The sequence below is a fragment of the Carlito syrichta genome, unplaced genomic scaffold (assembly GCF_000164805.1).
Source record: "Carlito syrichta isolate Samal-C Ts95f unplaced genomic scaffold, Tarsius_syrichta-2.0.1 Scaffold303652, whole genome shotgun sequence".
Lineage (NCBI taxonomy): Eukaryota > Metazoa > Chordata > Mammalia > Primates > Tarsiidae > Carlito > Carlito syrichta.
The window spans coordinates 740,484-756,482 of record NW_007247748.1 but is presented as its reverse complement, the minus strand read 5'-3'; the positions used below and the strand labels follow the sequence as shown (position 1 = coordinate 756,482).

The 15,999-nt window shown below is 49.8% G+C and overlaps 1 protein-coding gene across 1 annotated transcript in view; it reads left to right on the top strand.

Annotated features, from left to right (window-relative positions):
- The first annotated feature begins 8,945 nt into the window (after positions 1-8,945).
- The window catches only part of PRELID3A (PRELI domain containing 3A), a 7,807-nt gene continuing 753 nt past the window's right edge, over positions 8,946-15,999 (top strand). The window contains exons 1-4 of the mRNA XM_008058933.1: positions 8,946-9,132; positions 10,324-10,413; positions 14,398-14,468; positions 14,570-14,672. Coding sequence (XP_008057124.1) covers positions 8,950-9,132; positions 10,324-10,413; positions 14,398-14,468; positions 14,570-14,672 — 447 coding nt within the window. The 5' untranslated portion in view covers positions 8,946-8,949. The remainder of the gene's footprint in view (positions 9,133-10,323; positions 10,414-14,397; positions 14,469-14,569; positions 14,673-15,999) is intronic.

Below are 15,999 nucleotides of genomic sequence, written 5' to 3'. Positions count from 1 at the left end.
GAGCTGCGGCGGAACCTGCGCGGGAAGGGGGCTTGGCGGGCATCGCCTCCGGGCTCGCTTGTGGGCGTGAGGCCTCCACGCTGCAGGGAAAACTGCCCGCTGCTTCCCAGCGTCCTCTCGGAGGCCTGGCGCGATGGCGCACTCTGTCATCCCAGCCCTTTGGGAGACCGAGGTGGGAGGGTCACTTGAGGTCAGGCGTTCGAGACCAGCCTGGGGAATACGGCGAGGCTTTGGCTCTACAGATCAATAATAAAGTGTCCTCGGCTGGGCTCGTTGGCTCAGCCTGTCATCCAAGCACTTTGGGAGGTCTAGGCGAGTGGATTGCTTGAGCCCGCAGGTTCGAGACCCGCCCGGGCAACTTGGCGAGACCTCGGCTCTACCATAAATCAAAAATTAGCCGGGTGTGGTAGCGCGTGCCTGTAGTTCCGGCTACTTGGAAGGCTGGAGCACAAGGATCACCTGAGCCCAGCAGGTCGACGCTGGGGTGGCTGTGAGTGTGCCACGGCACTCGAGCCTGGGCGACAGAGTGAGACTCCAACTAAAAAAATAAAAATAAAAGTGCCCGCTTGGGCACATGAATGGAATGGAAGGTCGTTAGCTTAGGAGTCAGACACAGAAAGACAAGCATCACAAGTTCCCCTCGTAAGTGGTTGCTAAAAAATGTGTTCACGTGGACGTGTGGAGAGTGGAATGATGATGTGGGGGGATGGTGAGAACTTGGTTAACGGGTACAATGCATCTTACAGGACCGATGGATATTCTAGAAGCCCTGACTTCACTAGTGCACAATCCATACATGTAATAGAACTGCACATGCCGCATAAATCTGTACAAATATACAGGAAAAAAATTCACTCCCAACTGAAGTGGTATCGTCTCCATAAGCCACTTACGTGTGACACTTTGCGTTTTTTTTTGTTTTTTTTTTGAGTTGGAGTCTCATTCTGTCACCCAGGCTGGAGTATAGTAGCACAATCATGAGGCAATCTCAACCTCATGGATTCAGGTGATTTGTCTGCCTCAGCCTCCTGAGTAGCTGGAATTATATACAGGCACCACCACACCCAGCTAATTTTTTATTTTTTTGTAGAGACCAGGTCTCACTATGTTGCCTAAGCTGGTGTTGAACTCCTGAGCTCAAGCGGTCCTCTTACCTCTGCCTCCCAAAGTGCTGGAACTACAGGCATGAGCCACTGTACCTGGCCCCTTTGGCTTTTGTAAGTGCAAAATTGTATTAAGTTACGAAGTGGCTTTGAAGCCTCTGAGGTTATCTTTTCATAAAATCATTAGACTTGATGAGATTTTTTTTTTGGTACAGCCTACAACCTTCTCAAGTGGGGCCCTCTGAAAGACAAGAATGGGGCCCTAACCCTACATGCCATCTAGATGGAAGGGGAGAAGTCTTTGCATACCATCGATGCCTGGGTATCGCTATGAGGTCTTGCTATGTTGCCCAGGCTGGTCTTGAACTTCTGGGCTCAAGCAATTCTCTCACCTTGGCCTCCCAAAGTGCTAGTATTACAGGCATGAGCCATCGTGCCCCACTGCCACCATGTATTAAAGCTTTTTGGGGTCAGGCACGGTGGCTCAGCCTGTCATCCCTACACTTTGGGAGACCAAGGCGAGTGGATTGCCTCACCCGCAGGTTCAAGACCAGCCCGGGCAACTTGGCAAGACCTCATCTCTACAATAAATAAAAAATTAGCCGGATGTGGTAGCAGGTGTCTGTAGGTCCGTCTATTTAGAAGGCTGAGGCGGAAGGATTGCCGGAGCCCAGCCGGTCGACACTGGGGTGGCCATGAGTGTGCCACAGCACTCCAGCCTGAGTGACAGAGTGAGATTCCAACTGAAAAAAAAAAGAAGAAATAATGAGGCACAAATACTTTCCTTGTCACTGTTTCTTCTGTGTCCGTTTCCAGGAGAAACTCCACAGGCCTTGGGACCGCCAAGCAGACAGCACTAAACACTCCTAAAGAAACAGAGCCCTAGGGAACGAGCCAGTTGAATTAACATGCGCTTAACCTAGACATTGTTTTATTTAAGTAGTACCTTAAGATAACAGGACCAAATTCAGAAAGGCATTTATACATGAACAGGGTTTATATATGCAGATTTGTAAATTGCCTCTTCCCAGCTTTGACTCTTGCCTGAAACCTCAGGTCTGTGGCAAAATCTTCAATCATAGAGCCTGTCACAAGATTTCCAGCAGGATTTGAGGCTGTACACACCCTTGATTCTGACACCTGCCAGGAAAGGTCTGGAGATGCCCTCTGAGGGCAGAAAAGGCTCTGGGGGAGATGATGCCTAGAACAGGCCTGCCTTCCAGCCAGGTGCAGGGAAGAGGAAGTAAATGTTACAGGTGAGAGCAAAAGGCCTGCTCTCCCCCTCCCCACAAGCAGCCATGAGGAAAGATTTGCTAGATACCCTTCTGAAGGTCACTTTCCAAAGGCCTGTCAGATTGCATTTATGTGTGTGTGTGTGTGTCCTTATCACACATGTCATATTGTTTGTTTTTCTAAAATTGAAATCAGTGGCATCATCTTGTCCAGCTCCTCTGCAGTTTTTCTTCTCAACAGTATGCTTTTGAGATGTTTAGATGTAGATACCTACATAGAGGTAGATTATAATAGCCGTATGAGTGTGCCGCCATCAGTCCTCTCTCCTACTGAGGGGGCATTACGTTTGCCCCGATTACACATCGTACTGGAATGAGCAGCCCATTTCTCATCCACTTAATCAAGGGCCCACAAGGCCAGCAGATTTCAAGTTCTGTGACCTCAAGACCCGCTCACTCTCTTCGGAAAAGAATGGGGACCCCAAACAGCTTTTGTTTATGTGGGTTATATCTATCAATATTTGCCATATTAGGAATTAAAATTAACAATAATAACAGAAACAAAGAACTGAGTACCACATGTTCTCATTAGTGGATCCTGAACACTTGTCAAAATACTGCAAGAAAGGGATTGGCAGTAGCAGGACACTGCCAGGGAAGGGGGGTGGGGGCATCATAACATCAGTAAGGGCATCTGATCCCCAAACAGGCAAAGTGAGGATTAATGGGAGGCCCAAACTTCACCTGTGTGATGACCACTTACATACCTAATCCTGAATTGTACCCCACATCCTTAAAACAAAATTAACATTTTATTTTATTTTTTTGAGTTGGAGTCTCACTCTGTCGCCCAGACTGGAGGGCAGTGGCATGCTCCCGGCCACCGCAGCCTCGACCTGCTGGGCTCCGGGGATCCTTCCGCCTCAGCCTTCCAAGTAGCCAGAACTACAGGCTCGCACTACCATACCTGGCTAATTTTGGATTTATTGTAGAGACGAGGTCTCGCCAAGTTGCCCGGGTGGGTCTCGAACCCGTGGACTCAGGCAATCCACTCACCTTGGCCTCCCAAAGTGCTGGCTGAGCCACTGAACCCGGCTAAAATTAACCTTTTAAAACCTGTATGAAAATTAGAGGAGTGGCACTTTCTATTTTTGCTAAGGTCTACAGTCTGGCTCATGAAAGATTGCTTCACTCTCATATCTGCCTCTGTACTCTGTGTTCTGCAAGATGTTGTTTTGGGGGAAATATAGAGAGATCCTGGCCTTGCACAAATGTGCAACTGGATTTAGTGTCTTTTAAAGTAATCGTGGCTACTCTTTGCTACTGTGACCAAACAAGCAGTAGCTTCTTAAGAGTTAGTTGCAATAGAAAATCTGAAACTATAATGACCAGAGTAATGAGCGCTATTACACTAACCCATCGGCCTGTCTTGTACTTAAATTTTACCCAAGTATGTTATTTGGAATAGACAGAGGGTGCCAAAAAAGGGCATACATATTTTAAGAAAGAAAAAAATTGTATTAAAATTGTAATACTCAATATATGTCGATAACACAAGATGAATACAAGTCACGTCTGACTTCTGCAACTACAAGAGGTGCACATTGTTTGGTAGACCTCTGTGGCAGAAACTTTCCAACACCACAGCAGAAGAAGCAGGACTGGTTGCTGTGTGAGGCCTCCCAGATCTTCCCTTGTGCACATCACACACAGTACCATGCATCTCAAGCTCATCACGAAAGCGTGCATTTGTAGGGCGTGTTGGAGGTTCTGTTGCATACTTGTGCATCTGTTGTGGTACTTCCACAGCATTCTCGAATTTCAGGTACCACTTCAGAATGGTCTTGCGCTCCTCGAACACCATTTTCATTGCCCTGCCTGCCCCATGGTGACACTGGCATTCATTTGATTCACACCATCTTTTGAGTGAACTACACGTAGCTGCTGTAATTCAATTCACCTTTGAGAAGTAATACATACATAGCATCTCTTGAAATGTCTGTGTGTTTTGGGTTTTTTTTGGCACCCTGCTATGCCTCCACTGAGTTTGCAGGATGGGACAGTCATCCAGCTCACGGTAGCATCAAGTTTTCTAAACTTATAATTATCACTTGAGTGCTAAATTTTATCTTTGGCAGCAAATGCTATCAGTTTACCTTGAAGTGACAGGCTTACTTGATTAATTTTCAAGAAAATATCTGCAGTTACCAAGTCTGAATAAGCAGCTTTTTCGTTGTTCTTTCCAGAACTGGAGTGGCGGTGGTGGCAGCAGCGAGTGGGCACCCACCAGCCCAGGGCTTCTGGCATTCTTCCTGTTTCCTGCCCAGAATCCCAAAGGGTAGAGTACTCAGGGGTCCAGCCGTGATACAGTTGATCTCTACCCTTTCCTTACGATGTCCTTAGGAGACTGGCCTTGTGTTCTGAGCAGTCTCCTCCTGAAACAGACTTCAGCATGCTCCTCCTCTGTCTAGCCAGGCAGCTGAGAATGCTGGCAGATGGGGGACGGGGTCCATTTTCAGCTCCAGGGCAGTTCTCGCCAGGGTGTCTGTCTGCCAGCACTTGCCTCTCCCTGTTTCCCAGGCCCTGTCCAATACTTGACATTGCCAGGCTTTGTGAGTTTCACCGGTCAAACAAGTCAGGCTATTTAATCAAGTCTGTGCTGCTGATTTGCTGTGCTTAGACCTTGTTGTTTAATAGAAGCTGTTATTACATTTGTCCATTCTGTTTCTCCATTGCTCTGTTGAGGTCTGTATTATGTGGTCATCCTACTACAATTGCTAGAATTATTTATGTGCATTTTTTTTTTGAGTTGGAGTCTCACTCTGTCACCCAGGCTGGAGTACAGTGGTACATTCATGGCTACTGCAGACTCAACCTGCTGGGCTCAGGTGATACTTTCATCTCAGCCTTCCAAGTAGTTGGAACTACAGGCACACACCACCACATCTAGCTAGTTTTTGTGATTTATGGTAGAGATGAGGTCTCACCAAGTTGCCCAGGCTGGTCTCGAACCACTGGGCTCAGGCAGTCCTCTCACCTCCGCCTCCCAAAATGCTGGGATTACAGGCGTGAGCCACTGCTCCTGGCCTATGTGCATATTTTAAGCTGGTTGTATTTCGTTTAAATCATCAGCCAGAAAGAAGCAATATTTTTACATAAAAGGAACATTATTTAGGATAAACTTAATGTAAGTATCTCTCAACATTCAGACAGTTTGAAGCTTAATTGTAGAAGACATGTGGGTTCTGCTTAATGACTTCTATGGGAACAAGTCTAAGGAGCTTAACTGGAAAACTCAGACCTTTACTGCTTTTCTTGTGTCTCTAGACTCGCCTTCCTTCCTAGATCTGGGGTCCGTCATGTCCCTGACAGTTCTTCCCATGAGCCTCTGAGAGCAGAGAGTGACCAGGACCAACCCAACCTCTGCTTCTTCTTCCCTTTATGTTAAAGCCAGTGGACTCGTTAACTTAGTGACATGATTGCATGGTTTGAAACACTGAACCTAAGTATTTCTTTGTTAAGAAGGAATTTGAAACCAGGACCTGACAATCTAGAGGCCACTGAATGTCATGGAGAGAACATAGGGTAGAGAGCTGGGCCCTGCTGCTGACTTTGTCATCTAGCATGATAGTTGTATGAGGCTAAATTAACTTAATGATCACTCAAGTATATTAAACAGGACATCAGGCTGGGTGTGTTGTCTCGTGCCTGTAATCCTAGCACTTTGGAAGGCCAAAGCAGGAGGATTGCTTGAGCCTAGGAGTTCAAGATCAGCCTAGGCAACATAGAGAGACTTTGTCTTTACAAAAAATAAAAAAATTATTGTAATGGCACGAGCCTGTAGTCCCACCTATTTAGGAGGCTGAGGCAGGAGAATCACTGGAACCCAGGAGGCCAAGGCTGTGGTGAGCCGTACCACTGCACTCCAGCCTGAGTGACAGAGTAAGACCTCAATTTAAAAAAAACACAAAAAACAGCCATCAAATATGGAACAAAGAACTTCAATATGTTCATAATCGTTGGTATTTGATTTAGTAATTTCATTTCTAGAATTTTATCCTAAGGAAAAATTAGATTTGTTGAAAGACTAATGTATACAAATGTTTGCTACTATCTTAATTTACAGTGTAACATTTGAAGTAATCTACTGTAGGAGACTGGTGACATGTAGATATCTACAGGAGGCTCTGTCATTCAGCTGTTGAAACTCATGTGTGTGTGTATATATATATATACATATATATATATATATATATATATATGTTAATATATTTATTTATTTATTTATTTGGAGTCTCACTCTGTCACCCAGGCTGGAGTGCAGTGGCATGCTCACAGCCACTGCAGCCTCCACCTGCTCAGGTGATCCTTTCGTCTCAGCCTTCCAAGTAGCTGGAACTACAGACACGTGCTACCACACCCAGCTAATTTTTTTTTTTAATTGTAGAGATGAGGTCTCACCAAGTTGCCCAGGCTGGTCTCAAACCAGTGGGCTCAGGCAGTCTTCTCATCTCAGCCTCCCACAGTGCTGGGATTATAGATGTGAGCCACCGTGCCCGGCCCGAAAATCATATTTTTGAAAATGGCTTCATGGTATGGGAAAATGTTCATCAGTTATAAAAGGTGGATGATAAACTCATATGTTGAGTATGATCCCCATTTGATTTTTTAAGACATGCGTGTGTGCATGTACACCTGTATACGTACACTTGCATGTGTGCACACATGTGTATATGTGTGTCTAGGCCTGGTGTCTGGGCTGTGTCTGCAAATGTTGTTGAGGTTTGTCTGAATACAGGATAAATGATGGTGTTGTCGAGATATGTTTATCTGCAGAGGCTCAGAGGCTTCTTAGGAAAGAGTGTATCCCGGAGGAAGAACGGATTAGGGCCATCAGGATGATGAGCTGACTTGCTAGCACCCTGGGCGGTCTGGGAGAAGGACCACGCTAAACATGCATGCAGGCCTGGCTCTTTGGGCCCTCTCAGATGTGTATATCAGACCCCTGTAGGTTTCAGGCCTGACCATGTGTAGAGTCCTGACTGGCAGTGTGCGGCCTGGGACCTCTCTGATGGCAGGAAGTAGAGCAGGGGGAAGGTGTGTGCCCTCTTGAAGCGCAAGGGTTTAGGGCTAGGGAAGGCGAGTGCTGCCCTCAGGGGCCACTTCCAGACTCCCACAGACTGAAGGACCTGGCAGGCCAGTGGGGTGAGCACTACTAGCCGGCCCACACAGGCCATCACTGTCCCTGTGGCCTTGCCATCCTCCTGGGGGGGGGCGCCTTGGGGAAATTGAGGCTTACCTTCATGTGGACACAAGCCTGGTGAGGGGCGTTAACTCTGGAGTAAAACTGTAGGTTATTCGAAAGGTCTTCATGCTTTTCTTTATTTTTCAAAATTTTGGTGACAGTTTTTATAATCAGGAAAAAAAGTAGCTTTCTCTGCGGAATCACCATGGCGGCTGGGACCCTGTACACATATCCTGAAAACTGGAGGGCCTTCAAGGCCCTCATTGCTGCTCAGTACAGCAGGCTCAGATCCATGTGCTCTCTGCGTCACCCCACTTCCACTTTGGCCTAACGAACTGCACCCCTGAATTTCTCCACAAATTTCCTGCCGGCAAGGTTCCAGCATTTGAGGGAAACTGGATCCTGGCAGCGAGGAGGCCCAGATACTGGTGCGAGAGTACTTTTCCTGGGAGGGGACCTTCCAGCATGTGGGCAAAGCCTTCAATCAGGGCAAGATATTCAAGTGAACTTCTCTTGCTATCGCCTAGCTGCCTGCACCTGCCATTCAGTGAGATGGGGGTCATTAAAGGAAAATGAACATTGAAGCTTTTCCTGTCCTGCCTCCTTTGTGAGTGGTGGCTTCTTCAAAGGGGAGTGAGTAGATATGTTGAAGCAGGGCGTTTCCTATGTCTGCAGGAAAGAAGATTTCAGAAGACAGCAATTGAAAAAAAAAGAAAAAGAAAAAGAAAAAAAAGTAGCTGCTTCAAGTCCTATTCCACTTAGACACTGGAACAAAGTAGTTCAGTCTTCGTTGCACAGAGCTGAGAGCAGTGGCCTGTTCCGGATAACTAGAGGGCAGGTGTGCTGTGCTATTAACACCCTCGAGCTGCCAGGTATGAAGGTGGTCAAGCAGGACAAGCCCAGCAGAGGGTCACGGGCCAGCCTCCGTTCAGGGCAGCAACTAGGCAAGAGGCCAGCACGGGGTGACATCCTCCCATGTCTTCCAAGGACAGCACCAGGGAGGGCCAGTGACATACAGCAGAGATGGGGAGAATGGTGTCACTGCCTGAAACCCACGCAGAAGCATTCTGCCTCTTTCAGGACTGGGAGAGGAGCAGGGCAAGGAGGAGGAAGGGCCCTGAGTCAGAGGGGAGGAAATACCCGCCTAGGCCTGATCAGGAGTGGTGCCTGGCAAGGGGTGAGGGCTGGAGCCCACCACAGGGGGACAGGCTTTGGTGGGGAGGGCCGTCCAGGGGCCTGTCAGGCAGTGGTCACAGGCCCCAGATGTGGCCTGGAGCCGGACTCCTGGGGTGTCTGTCTGGTCCTGTGGACCTGGCATGAAGGCAAAAAGCCAGGACTTCTCTCCCACCCTCGCGGCCCTGCTCACGCTATGCTTCCCCACAGCCACCCGTGGGACACGGTCATCCAGGCAGCCATGAGGAAGTACCCGAACCCGATGAACCCGTGCGTGGTGGGCGTGGACGTGCTGCAGCGCCGCGTGGACTGCCGGGGCCGGCTGCACAGTCTGCGACTGCTCAGCACCGAGTGGGGGCTGCCCAGCCTTGTGAGAGCGGTGAGCCCCGCCCGGTTGTCCCTGCCACCCCTCCCCAGCGCAGCCCCTTCCCCGGCCTCCGTCTGGGCCCCGGGGCCTCCATCTGGCCCTGGTGCAGAGGCAGAAGGCTCTTGCTGTGAGTCACGCACATCCCGGGCCTGGGTGTCCTGATCTCTCCTCTCATCAGAACACCGGTCAGCCTGGATTAGCGCCCACCCAGATGGCCTGCTTTTTACCTAATTGCCTCTTGAAAGGCCTGGCGCCCACATCCTGTCACATTCTGAGGCACTGGAGGCCAGGGCTTCAACAAGTGGACTCCCCAGAGCCCACAGGGAGTCACCAAAGATGTGAATCTGAGCATGACTCTTCCCGGCCTAGACGCACCCTTGATTTCCCCTCCTCGTACAGTCCGTGTCCTTACTGGTCACAGGCCCTGGTGGTCTCACCTGTCCCTTCTGGGCAGCAGCCATCCCCCATCCCACCCTCTCTGCCACCCCTACTTCTTGCCTTCCCGGAACCCAGCACCAGGCTCCTGCTACAAGACCTGCCCGTCCAGCCTGGGCCCTCACCCCAGAACTCTGGCACCTACCCTTTGGGGTCTCTGCTCAGATCCCACCCAGCAGAGGGGTCTTCCCACTGCCCTGTCTGAAGTAGGACTCCCCACACACTGCTTTATTTTGGGTCCGGGCACTTATCACTGCCCTACAGGCCACTCTGAATCCATTTCTTGGTTTGGTATCTCTCACCTGGAATGGAAGTGCCCTGAAGACAGCAGTTTTTTTGTTTGTTTTTTTGAGTTGGAGTCTCATTCTGTTGCCCAGACTGGAGTGCAGTGGCCGCTCCCGGCCACTGCAGCCTCGACCTGCTGGGCTCCGGCGATCCTTCCACCTCAGCCTTCCGAGTAGCCGGAATTACAGGCATGTGCTACCATGCCCGGCTGATTTTTTGATTTATTGTAGAGATGAGGTCTCGCCGGCCCAGGCAGGTCTCGAACCCGTGGGCTCAGGCAATCCACTCACTTTAGCTTCCCAAAGGCACGGGATTACAGGCTGAGCCACCGAGTCCGGCTAAGACAGTGGTTTTGTCTCTCTGCCCCTGGCATCCCAGAGATGAATTAATTAGTAAATAAAATAAATGAGTAAATGAAATGGTATTCTGTGATGATATGAAACATTATTGTTAACGCTACACTAGTTTTGCTTTGCTTTTTAGATTTTGGGAACCAGCAGGACTTTGACGTACATACGGGAGCATTCTGTTGTGGATCCAGTGGGGAAGAAAATGGAGCTTTGTTCCACCAATGTAAGCAATGGCCTAAGACGAGTGCATGCTTGATATTTCTTGGTGATGGCGCATCATGCCTTCAGTTAATTTTATTTCCAGCCCACCTGTGGTCTGTGATTGTTTATTTTTGATAGGAAGGCTGAATTTATTTAGCAGTATTTTATTTATCTTTTATTCAAGTATAATACTTACATAGAAAGATGCAAATAATGATGAACTGTCACAAAGTGAACATACCTTGTGACCAACAGGCAGATCAAGCAGCAGACTGTGACCAGCCCCCATGGGCCCTCTTTGTGTGGGCTGTCCAACCAACAGTCATTTTTACTTTATTTTTACTTTTTGTTATATATTTTGAGTCGGACTCTTACTCTGTTGTCCAGGCCAGAGTGCAGTGGCACGTTCACGGCCACCGCAACCTCAACCTCTGGGCTCAGGTGCTTCTTCTGCCTCAGCCTTCTGAGTAACTGGAATTACAGGTGCACGCCACCATGCCTGGCCAAATTTTTGATTTATTGTAGAGATAAGGTCTCACCATGTTGCCCAGGCTGGTCTTGAACCCGTGGGGTCAGGCAGTCTTCTCACCTCGACCTCTCAAAGTGGTGAGATTACAGACTGAGCCACCGCGCCCAACCTGTTATAATTTTTTTAAGAGACAAAGTCTCGCTCTGCTGCTGAGGCTGGAGTGCAGTGGCACAGTCACAGCTCAGCAGCCTCGAACTCCTGGGCTCCAGTGATCCTCCCACCTGACAGTCATTTTTAAAACTGCCTTCCCCCTTCACTCCTCTCTCACTTCTCTCAAAAACATGTAGGGCAAGCCCCTCGGGTACCCTTCCACTGTGAGAGCTTTTCTGTCCTCTTATAAATCCTGCTTTAAAAAACAAAAACAAAATAAAAAAAGTATACTGGCCTAATGCAAGTTCAGAGAGCATGTTGAGGGAAACGTGTGGCCTAGGAAAATGGTTCATTTCGTAAGATCCTACTTGTTTTCAGCAATATAGATGTGGGCCGCAGGGGTGAGACGATGGCAGTGCCTGGGTTCCCCCCACCTTCTCTGTCCCCGCGCCACCCTGTTGGCTCAAGTCATCGCCCACCTAGTGGTCCATCAGTATAGGGTATCAGGTGACTGCCAGGTGCTGGCATCGTGCTGGGGTGGGGAATGAAGAAGTAAAAGCTATGTTGGCCCTTGCTGGCTTTCTCATCCCCGGGTGGACATCTAAACAACTCATGTAGGCGGTGGTGTGTAAACCATGAAGCCATGACGCCACTGTGTGAGCACTTCACAGAGGCACTGACAAATGGGCTAGGACTTAAGGGCTGGCAGTAGGCACCCTTGAACTTTAGAGAGCTACGGGTGACATTGGAGATTAAGAGGGGAAGGTGGTGTGGGAGAGATGAGACTGGAGGGGCAGAGGCCAAACTGCAGAAGGCAGAGGAGTTAGAAGTCTGGTGTGTGGTAATAGGGAGCCATCGAAAGTTGGTTGCAGCAAGGTGATGTAATCGGGTCGTGTCTTGGGCAGATTGCCCTGGTAGCTTTGTGGAGAGAACAGGAGATGTTGGGGCCTGGGCCGTGAGACCAGTCGTTGAGATGAGAGGTGGGGGGAGGCTGCCGGGGACAGGGCGTTGAGAGAAGGGGAACGGAAGGGTTCGGGGTGCAACAACTGTGCTCTCTGGTTTGGGTACCAGCTCAGTGGTGGGCCAGTCATGGGGCCGGGTCTGAGGAGACAGAGAGGATTTTGGTTTGGGGCATCCTGAGTATGAAGTCTGCAGGGACTCTGCACAGTGGGTGGGGGAGTATCCAGGTCTGAAGCTGAGAGTGCGGGCCGGGGTGCTGCGATGAGGGAGGGAGTGACCTGGGCCCATCCGTGGGCAGACAGGGGCTGGCGGGCTGCAGTGGATGGAGACAGAGCTGAGTAGCACTAGGGGAGTTTCCCATCCTCTCGGCATCTTTGGAGACCTCTGAGTTTGGAGCTGTTAGGGGTCCGTGAGATTACTAATTCCAGCCTCAAAGGGTGTCTTGGGAGCACCTTTGGATTCCTAAGGAGGTGTGAGAGCAGCCTCTGGATTGCCTCTGTGCTGGCAGCCACCCCCTGCCCAGCCAGGAAGGTCTTCCATAGCAGGTAGTGGAGTGTGTGCTCGTGTGCTGGGAGATGAGCCTCCGAACCCTCATAGGGTAAGGCCCCAACTCCCTGATATACCACCTGGGCCTTTGCCAACCTCCCTGTTCCGTTGGCTCCCTTGCCCCAGGCATTCCTTGCACGTGAAGTCACAGGAACCTGTGGGGGGTCCCTATCGGTTAGTCCCCTCTTGCCATTCCTGCAAGTTTATGTATTTGCTTTACCCCAGAAAGTCCTTATCTATGTGGGAAATTCCACTGCACCCTTCAGAAAGCTCTGTGGTCAGTGAAGAGGGACAGCTTATGCTAGAGTGAGGGCTAGTGGAAAAGAAACAGGACTTCGAGCAGGACAGACGTGAGTGTCCATCCTAAATGATCACTGGCTGACTGTGAGACTGAGGATGTCGTTTTCTAAGGCTCACATTTCTTGTGTAAGAAAGGAAAGAACCACCCTCAGAGGATGGCTAGGAAGATTAATGAAGGGAAATAAGATTTTGAAAACACAGTGAGCCGGGCACGGTGGCTCAAGCCTGTCATCCCAGCACTTTGGGAGGCCGAGGCGAGAGGATTGCCTGAGCCCGTGGGTTCAGGGCCAGCCTGGGCAACCTGGAGAGATCTCATCTCTACAGTAAATCAAAAAACTTATCTGGGCGTGGTAGCTCATGCCTGTAATTCTGGCTACTTGGCAGACTGAGATGAAAGGATTGCCTGAGCTCAGCAGGTCGAGGCTGCAGTGGCCGTGAGCGTGCCACTGCACTCCAGTCTGGGCGACAGAATGAGACTCCAACACAAAAAAAGAAATCACAGTGACTGTCATAAGAATATTGCACATAAAGTGACAACAGCTGATCAGAGCAGAGTTGTGGGTAGGTAGTGTTAAATGTTTCTGCACAGTGTAATACCTGTGCATTTGGGACTCTTGTTGACACCACGCTCGAGGAGGAAAGAGATTTCCTACTAAGCGCTTTCATGAGGACAGTGAGGCCAGTGGAGGTGTCAGGGAGAGAGGGTCACATGAGCAAAAATTGGAGGTTATCACTGCTGAAGGGTTATCTTGCCTTTCACTACTTAGACTTCTTCAAGATGGTCTTTTGTTGCTGTAAAATCTTTTGAGAAGAGGGTAGATCGGATTAAGCAGTGATACTCTCCTGGAGCTCTACCTTCTGGTGTGGCAGCTGCCAGCCACATGCAGCCGTTTACATTTAAATTAAGATTAAATAAAGTAAAAAAAATTTCTGTTCTACTTGAGCCACATTTCAGACGTTCATTAGCTGCATGTGTTTGTAGCCACCACATCTGACAGCACACACACAGGACAATGCTGTTTATTCCAGAAAATTCTGTCGGATAGTGACGTTCTGGAAAGTTTTTGACAGGAAACGTAATTGTAAAGAGTTAGTCTGTTTACAGGGAACAGCACTGGAGGAGATAAGGCCTTTTCATTCTTCCTGTAGATTCAGGGTCCATCCCACCCAGTTCCGGGAGACAGTGCTTCCGGGTCTGCTATGGGGGGGTGGGAAGCTTTCCGCTCACTTATCTGGACACACAAGACAACGTGGTCCTTGCCTGCAACTGCTAATGGCTGTGGCAGCTTGGCAGCACCTTGAGGGCCAGAGCCCTGTGCAGGCTTGGGGTGGGGTGGAGAGAGGGCCCATGACAGTTACCGGAAGGGGTAGCTAAGCCATAGTGTCCCTAGGACTTAGTGGAGTGGCATCTTTCGTGCCTAAAAGTTTCTTCTGTTCTGGCTCCAATAAGTACTAATTTGGAAATGGAAGAGTATGATTTGGGAAGAAATGCAAGACAAATCAAATTTAAAGCTATTGTTTGGGAAGAAATACAAGATAAATCAAATTTAAAGCTATCGTTTCTTTTTTTTTTTTTTTAAGATCACACTCACAAATTTAGTGTCGGTTAATGAGAGGCTGGTGTACACACCCCATCCGGAGAACCCAGACATGTAAGTGTCTCATCCTGGGAGTGACGCGTTGAATGCAGGGGTTGGGGCGGGGCAGAGCCCCTGTCTCGGCCGGCCACCCCTCACTGCCTGCTCTCCTACAGGACGGTGCTCACCCAAGAAGCCATCATCACCGTGAAGGGCATTAGTCTTGGCAGCTACCTGGAAAGTTTAATGGCCAACACAATATCATCCAATGCAAAGAAGGTACATACCTTAGTCCCGGGGCCCTGGGACTGAGCTCTGGTCTCTCGGCGCCAATCGAGGAGGGCAAGACTTTTGGTTCCACAAGTCCTCCTGATTGCTGGCCCCCCATCTCTGCCGCGCTCACAGTGCCACTGTGTTTCCCACGGCTGCATTCCAAACCAGTGGCCGGGAAGAGCTGGCCCAGGTCTGAGGAGATGTGTGACTGTGGGAGCCCCGGGGTCACTCTCCTCGGTATGGAAAGTACGTGGCAAGTCAGGAGCAGAGTCCCAGCCGCCGGCTGCTACCTCTTCAAAGAGCCCAAATTCTGTAGGCTCAGAGGTCAAAGCAAACAGACCTGCAGCATCACAAAGATAAGGTGTGTTACCATGCCCACGCAGAACTCTCAGCCTCTTAGCAGTTTCCTATTTGGTAGGAGTAGGTGGCTTCAGCTGAAGCTCTCCAGCTGCGACGCTTCCCTGCCATCAGCTCTGTCTTTGCACCTCCTCTCTGGCAGAACTTGGGAGTGAGCTTTCTGGAGGTGAGGGGGGAAAGGCTGGATCCCAGGAGGCTTCCATGGCTCCCGCTTCGTGCCAGTCACTGGGCAGAGGCCGATATTGTTCAGGGAGTCTGGGCTGCCGTCCTCCAGCAGAATTGATGGAAAGGGCTTAGCTATAGGGATGGAAGATGCCCTCAAATTCAAGGCGATGTTGTTCTCCAGCTCAGGGCCTTGGCTTTTTTCTCAGCCACCCACTTCACGGGTGCAGGTACTCCCCCATCCATCCTCCCCCCAAGGGGCTCTTCCTCTTCCTCCCTGTCTCTCTCCCACCTTTTGGGGGGTCAGAAGTGAGTCTTTTTGAGATCCGTGGGTTGATGTCCAAGGCTGGGTGTCCTTCCACACTGACGTCTCTGGTGAATGGAAAGCCACATGTGGCCTGCGTGTCATCTAGTCAGTAACAGAAGAGCCAGTCCACGTAGCTTTGTAGAAGAGCAAGGCCTGGGAGCACAGATCTGAGTGCTCGGCTCAGCTCAGGGCTGGTGGAACAGCAGAGGCCAAGGGTGGAACCCTGTCCACGCTGAGGCCTCGTGGGAAAGGGACTCCTGCTCTTGTGTTTCCAGTGCTTGGCTCAGGGTGGGAACCCTACGTTTTGCTGGAAAAAATGATATGGGAGGAAGGGATTACTCGGTGAAGCCAAACCACCTGAGACCTCTTATGAGAAAAAAATCAGGGTGAACGCAGGCCAAGTTGACTTTCCTTCAGTTCGCTTTATTAGGGGTCATGGTGTTGGAGCTTACGGGAGAATCACTGCCTCCCCTAGTGAGTTGCTGTGCCTGGAAGCAGCCAAGGGTG